This window comes from Anguilla rostrata, chromosome 9 (assembly GCF_018555375.3).
Source record: "Anguilla rostrata isolate EN2019 chromosome 9, ASM1855537v3, whole genome shotgun sequence".
Classification (NCBI taxonomy): Eukaryota; Metazoa; Chordata; class Actinopteri; order Anguilliformes; family Anguillidae; genus Anguilla; species Anguilla rostrata.
This window is the reverse complement of record NC_057941.1, coordinates 27,185,953-27,195,023: the sequence shown is the minus strand read 5'-3', so window position 1 is coordinate 27,195,023 and position 9,071 is coordinate 27,185,953. Positions and strand designations below refer to the sequence as shown.

The 9,071-nt window shown below is 35.2% G+C and overlaps 1 protein-coding gene across 1 annotated transcript; it reads right to left on the bottom strand.

The window, feature by feature from the left end:
* Positions 1 to 5,339: 5,339 nt before the first annotated feature.
* LOC135262401 (uncharacterized) lies at positions 5,340 to 8,589 on the bottom strand. Its single transcript, XM_064349435.1, has 5 exons — positions 8,549 to 8,589; positions 7,841 to 7,994; positions 7,478 to 7,579; positions 7,125 to 7,313; positions 5,340 to 6,604 (listed from the first exon to the last, which is right to left on the bottom strand). The coding sequence occupies exons 2-5, from the start codon at positions 7,991 to 7,993 to the stop codon at positions 6,368 to 6,370; spliced, it is 681 nt and encodes a 226-aa protein (XP_064205505.1). The 5' UTR covers position 7,994; positions 8,549 to 8,589; the 3' UTR covers positions 5,340 to 6,367.
* Positions 8,590 to 9,071: the final 482 nt, after the last annotated feature.

Below are 9,071 nucleotides of genomic sequence, written 5' to 3'. Positions count from 1 at the left end.
TTTGAATTTGCGATATCCTCTATATATCATAACTCTTTAATGTACTATTAATTACCCTCAAATTAAAGCTGACAGTCTGCACTTCAACCTCATTGTCATTGTATCCTTTCAAACTCAAAGTGCTAGAGTACAGAACCAAAATAACAAATAATGTGTCACTGTCCAATGAATTATGGTGCTCACTATAAACAGTATGTGTTGCCAAATCTTCATAAAACAAAGCACAATGCATATAAACTATAGTGCAATGTCATGAATTATAAAACAGTAAACACAACAAATACATACAAATACATATACTAATGATTATTGGATGAAGATAATAAAATAAGACAATTCATCATTATGAATATCACAACTGTCCCTTAGACTGTGGCAGGTAGCAACATATTGTGCAGCCAAATTTTGGCAGCACCTTTCCTCTCCCAGGAGAATTTGATTTTTTTGAGATTCAGGTAGGTTTGGGAGGTTGGGACTTTTTCTGTGAGTTTAGGGAGTAATTCTTTCACTCGCTCTCTCATACACACTTACACACACACACACACACAAAGATCCCAGTGTAGCATTTATTTTATTTTATTTTTTTATTATTTTTTTATTGAGTGAGCAAGGGTCTGAATACAATATAAACAAAATATTTGAACATGTTACATAATCATAATTTCTTGAAGAAATCAAGTTACATGATTTGACCCTGTTTGAGTTGTTCATCCACAAGTACCCTACAGTCACATACAGTTGTCACCACAAGTAATATTGCATCCCCACCCACACAAACATATGGTGCTTATCACCACCACTTATCACTCTCACACACACACAGACATATGGACAAAACAGAACAAATTAAAGATGAAACACAGGGTTCCTTAAAATTTATGGATGCTGGGTGATTTTGCAGCTCCACTCAATCTACAGAGCTTCATGAATTGAGCTCCATATCTTATGAAATTGTTTCTCTTTGTTACTGTCCTCTGACATTGTCCTTTCAATACTCAAGTAATATTTCATTAATGTTTTCCATTTTTGAAGTGTAGGTGCTTCTTTATTTTTCCAGTTTTGCAATATTAGCTTCTTATAAACTAATGACGAAAAAAGAATTTGCCATCCAGTTGGGTATCTTATTTTCCAAACATTTTTAAGGAGACAGATCATTGGTGAGAACACAATTTTACAATTACAAGTTCCTGAAATCCGTCTTTCAATGTTCTCCCAAGTCTTTCTAATTTTCTCACAATACCAAAAGGCATGTATGAGTGCCACATTTTAAACATCTATCAGAGGAGCTGGTGTCGAACTTATGAATTCTGTCTCTACTATAGTATATTCTTGTCATTAATTTATACTGAATTAGACATAAATTTTCATTAGTGGTAATTTTATATGTGAGTTGTAAACATTCCTTCAATTTTTTTTTGCATGTACCATACCAAGATCTTTATTCCATTTGTTATACGTGTTTTGTAGTCATTCTTCATTGCCCTCAGCTTTGGTAAGGATATTGTATACAGCACCTAATAATTGTCTCTTTTTATCCCTTTTATTTAGAATTTCCCCTATCTCAGTTAAAACTCTATTTCCAAGGTCAAATTTTCTGTTATCCAGTTTTTCAACTGCAAATACTTAAAAAATTATGTCTTTTAGTTTATATTTATTCTTTAGTTCCTGAAATGAAAGTACTGAGTAGCCTAATGGTTTATAATATCTGATCATTTCTGAATTCCACAGTTTATCCACGTCTCCCAGTGTAGTTGGGCGTTTTGAATAGCTATTGATGGGTCATTCCAAATTTGTATATGTTTGGGTATATGTATTTCTTGATCTAGTATTTTTTTTCTTTTTTTTCCAAGCATTTAATGTACTATTAATTATAAAATGTACTGTTTTAATTTTTTGCTAGGAAAAAAGAGCTAGAAGTAAACTATTAGGCTGTAACTGATGATTTTCAATATCTATCCACGGTTCCTCATTTGTATTGTTAATTATATGGTCAATATAAATAATTTGAGCGTTGTGATAAAGTTCCAAATTGGGGAGATTTAGACCTCCCTCCTCTTGAGGATAATGCAATAATTTTCTCCTTAATCTGTGAGCTATATTAGACCATATAAATGAAGAAAGAAGTGAGTTCACTTCTTTAAAAAAATATTTTGGTGGGGTAATAGAAATAGTCTGAAATATGTATAGAAATTTTGGCAGCCACATCATCTTGAAAAGGTTTATTCTACCTATTAAATTAATCTTCAAATCAGACCACCTTTCAATGTCTTGCTTAAGGTGTTCAATTAATGGGAGAAATTTGTCTTTATACAGCTGTACCTTATCTGCACTAATATAGCAACCAAGGTATTTAATACTCCTTGTTTGCGCTTTGTTTTGTTTTAGATTTTCCAAATTATTTATACTTTTGTCTATTACGATTAATTCTGTTTTTCCTTCATTCATTTTATAACCTGATAGCTTCGAAAAGCTTGTCATAATGTCTATTACATATGGAATGGAAGTGTTTACATTACTTAGAGTAATAAATCATCAGTGAATAAATTAAGTTTGTATTGTTTCTTACCAATTGTAATGCCACTTATTTTTTCTGTCTGTCTAATTTTTTGAGCCAAAGGTTCGATTGCTAATGCAAACAGGGAGGGCGATAAGGGGCATCCTTGAGCTGTGCCTCTACTCAAAGGAAAGGGTTCAGAAAGAATTCCATTTGTATATACTTGTGTCTTTGGAAATTTGTAAATTGTTCTTACCATATTAACAAATTTCACTGGAAAGTCATGAACCTCAAGCACTTTATACGGACAAGACCATTCAAGTCGGACAAAAGCTTTTTCTGCATCAACCGGCATTAGTGTTATATCTTTCTTATACTTCTTTGCATACTGTATTAAGTATAGACATGTTCTAGTGTTGGTTTTTAAATCTCTGTTTTGTATAAATCCGGTTTGATTGTGATGGATAATATTTGGTAAGATTTGTGCTAGTCTGTTATTTATGACTTTAGTAATAATTTTTTTTTATCACAGTTGATTAAACTAATAGATCTGAAGTCAGAAGGCCTATCATAATCTCTGCCTGACTTTGGCATTACAGAGATTGTTGCTAGGTACATTGTTTGTGGGAGCGTGTGATTTCTTTTGGGCAGAATTTACTTCTATAAGACTTCTATAAAAAGAGAATTTATGCTTGACCAAAATGTTGAATAAAATTCTATTGGGAGGCCATCCATTCCTGGAGCTTTTTTAAAGGAAAATTGTTAATAGCATATTTAATTTCTGTACAGGTAAATTCCTTATTAAGTGATTTAAGGAAGGGAAGAGGGTCATTTTCTTTTATTTCTGATGTATATAGGTTCTCATAAAACAACTTAAACTCTTCATTAATGATCTGATTATTTCTATAGACTAAATCTAATGTTATATTTTTAAGAGATACGGGTTGTCTCTTTATAACCTTCTTGAATAATGAGGTTAGATGTTTGAGTTATGTCTAAAGTCATTAGCTTTCTTGAGTAATAAGCTGTCCAGTTTTAATTTCAGTTGCTGTAATTCAGTTAACGTTCTACTATTGACTTGTATCGTATGTTTTTTTTCTAACATATTTATGTGTTCCCTCGATTTATTTATTTCATTATCCAGGCCTGCTTTCCTTTTTGCTGCAAACCCTAACATTATTTCTCTTATGCGAATGCATCCCAAACTATACCAATTTCTGGCCTGTCTTGAGGGTCCCCCCATCTACATTTGTTTGGATAAATAAATCAATATGCTTCAAAAAATTCAGTATCCATTAAATATTTCCTATTCATTCTCTATATCCTATGAGACAATGTTTTTTGTTTCGGGGACATAACTATGGCATGATCCGATATTATAATGTCATTAATTTTTACTCGATAGTACCCTGTCCAGGCCTGTCTTAGATATAAATAAGTAATCTATTCGACTATAACTATTCTGAGGGTATGAAAAATGTTTAATATATTGTATTAGGATGTAAAGTTCTCCATATATCCTGCAGTTTGTTAACAGAAAGGAGTTTCAAGAGTTTTTTTGGTGGATTAATTTTCCTGTTTTTGGTTGAGCTATCATAGGAACTAAATATGTTGTTCAGGTCGCCCCCTAATATGATCACTCCTGTTGGTGAACTGTCTAACACAGTTTGAATTTTACTTAAAGAACACATATCTGAGATGGGAGGTTTGTAGACATTAATAAGGGTGTAGAGTTCTCCAAACATTTCACATTTAACTATTAGGAATCTACCATAGATATCTGTGTGCTGGGAGACCAACTTAAATGGTATCCTCTTGTAAATGAATATTCCCACACCCCTACTCCTAGAAGTAAATGTTGCTGCAAAGGACTCCCCCACCCATTGCCACTTAAGGTATTCTATTTGCCCTTCTTTGAAGTGGAGTTCCTGTAGAAAAACTATATCGGAGGACAGTTTCCCCAAATGATATAAGAATTTATGTTTTTTTATGCCTTCCTGTAATCCATTCACATTCCAGGTTGCAACTTGGAAAGTAATCGGAAGAGTTTGTATGGGATTTTTATAAGCCCTATTTTATATCAGGGTCAAGAGTGATAGCTTTAGAGATAGAGCTGCAGAGATGACACCAGCTGAAAACAAGAGAACCTAACACAAACTTATAAGGGAACACCTTAGAACTTAAGCACACACGAAAAGACACCCACATATACAAACATATAAACACATAATATACACACAAAACACCACAACCCCATACATATTCCCCCTTATCTATCTTTTAGGAACATGCTTTGTTAGAGCTATAAACACCTACTCTATCTTGTCGTGCAAAACAATGGTCCAGGTACATGCTCTCCCACATGCTCCAACCTACAGGTACCCACATACACACGTACAAGCACCCCTGCCTCTCTATATAGATAGAACAATACCTCTTCACTCATACAGATTCGTCGACAACACGTGTTTGCACATCTTCCACATATTTTGAGTAATAACCTTAAATTGTAGCCCCGCATATCACAGAATTAACAGAAAATGTACCATGACTAATTAAAGACACTACTGGTCTTATACTACTAGTCTTATAGGGACAATTAAGACAATAAATAAACAGAGAGAGAGAGAGAGAGAGAGAGAGTGAGAGAGAAAGTCCCACTAAGAGGGTTATATCTGTTTATCTTAAGACAATAAAAAATCTATCTACTTCTCAGCTATTCTTATTTGTCATCTGAGAGATTTAAGCCAAAAGTGTAGCCCAGTGTAGCATTTAGGAATACTGTTCTGTTGAAATGTGAAAAGTTTCACCTGAGAACAATCATAAAATGTTCCATTTATTCATTGTGAAAAATCTATGTTTTATTCTCTTCAAAAACACAAACTTCTTTGTATGGAAATAAATAAAACAGTATCCCAAACCATAAAATTAACATCCTTTAAGTATTTCAAAGTATTATCGTACCTTACAGAAAGTAACAAAACATTTTGAGTTTGACTACTCAATATTTAACTTAGGCACAAACTTACTGTACATGAATTTTGAATGTAAGAAGGAAAACTCACAATAGGAAAGACTTTGAAACAACAGATTATGAACAACAGAAACCCATTATTTTTATGACACTTCAACTTCAACAGTTTGTAGTGTTTTTCTTTTTTTGAAAACGCCAGACAGGAACATGTTTTTAGCCAACTCATTAAGGCTATTTTTCTTTTCTTATGAGGTGTCTTCTGGAAAGTTTCTAATTAGATGCCAAAAATGGAAGGTGTGTGGTGACGTAGCCTGAAGTTTTTCAGAAAGTTGTAAATCACTCCATGCTGGATAAAGCTATCGTAGGTATAGCTTTGACTGTTAGCATGGCATGAACATTTTAATGATCATTTACAAGTATGTGTTTTTACTCCTACTGGATACTTACACACTGCAATCATTTTTGTGAATATATCTCAGATACTCAAATACTATAAAATCTTTCGTTACAAAGGAAAGAAAAGTGGAAAGAAGAAGTGTGTGTGCTTGTGCACGTGACACCTAAAGTGAATTCATAATGAATACAAGGATAAATAATGACTGGATTTGGAAAGTTATTTCCTTGCTCTAAAAATGTGTTACCCACCTAATAATGTAATAATCACCTGGTAATATGATGATATTACATTATCTGATAAGTTATTATATACATGTCAAAACGTCAGTAGTATTGAAAAAGCAGCACTGGTTTATCTGTCTGTGTGATGTACATGTGTGTTTGTGTGCATACGCTCATGCGCGTGTGTGTGAGCGCATGCTTGTGGGTGCATGCAAGGTGTGCATTTGTGTGGGTGTTTCTTTGTTGAGGTGTAACATGTTTTTGACTATTTCTCCAGGTATTCACTTGGTATGGCTGTGTATTCGGCCAGCAGGGCTACCCCTGTGCTTGGCCTTCAGAAAGATGAAGTCTCGAGCTAGCTTTCCCAGGTAGTGCTCCAGGTCCCGCAAAACGATGTAACCCCCCTTCCAGCTGACCCAGAGGTCCTGCGTGCGAAGCAGGTAGGTAGGAGGGGTCAGTACCTGGGGGGTGGGGCTGGGAGATGCTTGTGGGAAGGATGCACCATTCAGGCTCCCCAGCTACAAAGACAAGAGGGAGATTTTATTTGCCGTTCCAAATTTCACCCACGATGATTGACGCTAAAACACTAACCTGTTTGTTACAAAACAAATGAGAGCTATTTAAAGAGGGGGGAAATGGTAGCATGTGTAGAAACAGTGAGGCTGAGAAAAGGAGATGCTAAGAAATTTAAGAACAATTGAACTAGCTAAGGCAAGATGCCTCAAGAGCATGGAATATGATCAGTAAGACAAAGAGAGTAAGCAGTTAGCGTAACGCACATCTCGTCAAATTTCGTTAGTAGCACTTTGGTATCTACAGTCAGAAAGGATCCATACGCAGCTTTTAGTTGAGCTGAAGCTATTTCAAATGTTTCCTTCACTAGTAAAATGGTATTATGAATTACTTAGATCTACACCCCTCTGTTTTAACCCAAAGTAAAATAAATCAATTTATTTTTAAAACAAGTAGCATATAGTTGCCAGATTTGAGCTTTAGTAATGAGTTAAACACAGTATAATTTAGGGTGTATATAGTTACCTGTGAGGTGACTTTTCCAATAAGATCTTGGAGGTGTTCTTGAATTCTAGACATAGCCTGAATTAGTTGTTTAGCCTTATTCTCTCCTGCGCGATTCTTCCAGAATTCTTTCATTTGTTGTCTCCTTATTTCAAGATGAACCCAGAATGTGTGCAGGTATTTAGGTGCTGTGCTCAGGCGTTCCCAGTCCTGTAGAAACCGATATATGCACACACACAAACAATGACTTTAGCGAATAGTAAGGCTTCCTGTTTTAATAGATTTTTAGCCTAATACACTACCTTAACTCCAACACACAAATACGCTACACACTTGTAGCATTAGTTACTTTGGTGATGACTTTCTGTTCTTACCTGCATGCTGATCCACTGAGAGTATTTCATGTCTAAGGAGGAGGGCAGAATCTTCAGCACTGTATGATCCTCATACAACCGGTCACCAAACTGCTGTTCTTTCTGGTACAGAAGTACACAAAGGATTTCAAGTTTTTAAGAATTTGATCATTTTAAGTCCACTTTTGTCCACTCATGGGATGTGTATGTGTGTGCGTGTGTGTGTGCGTGTGTGTGTATGTACGAATGCATGTATATGCATGCGTGTGTGTGTGTGTGTGTGTGTGTGTGTGTTTGCCTGTGTGTGAATAAATGCCTGAACGGATGAGTGGCTAATTATGTTGGCTAATGATGGTCTTTGCAGTGTCTGATGAGGACCCTTACATATTGTGGCAGCAAGCCTTGGACACAGGCACGAATCTTCTGGGTGAGACGCAGAGACTGTGAAAAATTTAGCACCCCCCTTTGGTGAGGCGAGGCAGGGCAGCATAGGGGCAGTAGGAGCAGCAGACACAACACCGACCAACCAGTAGTCATCCTGTTAGAGAGTGTATAGACAAGGCCAGTGTTAACGTCCCTATTTGAGGAGTACCATGCCTCATAAGAGGGTCAAATACATTTAAAAAATTAAGAAATAAAAATGATAAATAAAAATTAAGTGCACAAAATGTAGATAATAATTAGAAGAATTGAGACTGTTCCAAGCTATGTCATAGTCATCTTTGACATTGATTTACATACCAAATAAGAGGTAAACACTTTTTTTTTGGCCATGATTTTTTTCCACCATGAAGATTGATAATGACAACAAGCAAGGTTTAAACACATGCTGTGCTAGTTGTTCTGCATTTTTTATGATACATTGACATTGACACAAACTTCAGTACATAGTGCCTGTAATTACACAATTTACTATTCTAAACTGCAGAATTCCTTGTTGTTGTTGTTGTTGTTGTTGTTGTTATTAGTATTGTGTTTTTAATCATTATGTTTATTCTACCATTAAGCTACCATACATTTTTAAAGTAAATTGTAAGAGTTTACCAGTGTACTTTCATGCACTGTCTGAAGAGACAGAAAATCTTGGCATACCTTTGTGTGGATTCACAGCAGTGTTCCTCCTGTATCTCTGTCTCTTGGGACTGATGGCAAACAACATGTTGCTTCTTTATCCTATATAGCATAACTATATTCTCTTTTTTCGGTTTCATTTTTATGTGGTTTCGGAGTTTTTTCTTCAAGCCAGATTCAGTCTGTAGTAAAACTCATGAGGCAACCACTGGAAGTTCCCCTATTTTACCCATTACAGTTGCAAGCACGTGTTGACTTGAGTTGTAGCTTACTTTTCTTGGGTCTGCTTTTTTTGTGGGCAAATACTTTGTATGTAAATTTAGGCACTTCTTGTCTTGAGGGGAATTGCCGAAATCACTTGGTGAAAAATTGTCACCAATCAGGGCACTCTCCCATCATCTCATCTGATTTTTTATTTTAACTGCCCTCAGACATTTCAGTAATTGTACCAACAAAAGTTCTGAAAAATTTCAAAATGTTTAAAAAATGTGTACAGCTATTTGTATTTCTTCTTTTCGGGTTTCATGCTACCTATACCACGTTC

Coding starts and splice junctions, on each gene's coding strand:
- LOC135262401 (XM_064349435.1), bottom strand. CDS start 7,993: ATGACTACTGGTTGGTCGGTGTTGTGTCTGCTGCTCCTACTGCCCCTA. Junction 7,580..7,840: donor AAGGCTTGCTGCCACAATAT/GTAAGGGTCCTC, acceptor CTTCTGTACCAG/AAAGAACAGCAGTTTGGTGA. Junction 6,605..7,124: donor TTGGAAAAGTCACCTCACAG/GTAACTATATAC, acceptor TTGTCTTTGTAG/CTGGGGAGCCTGAATGGTGC.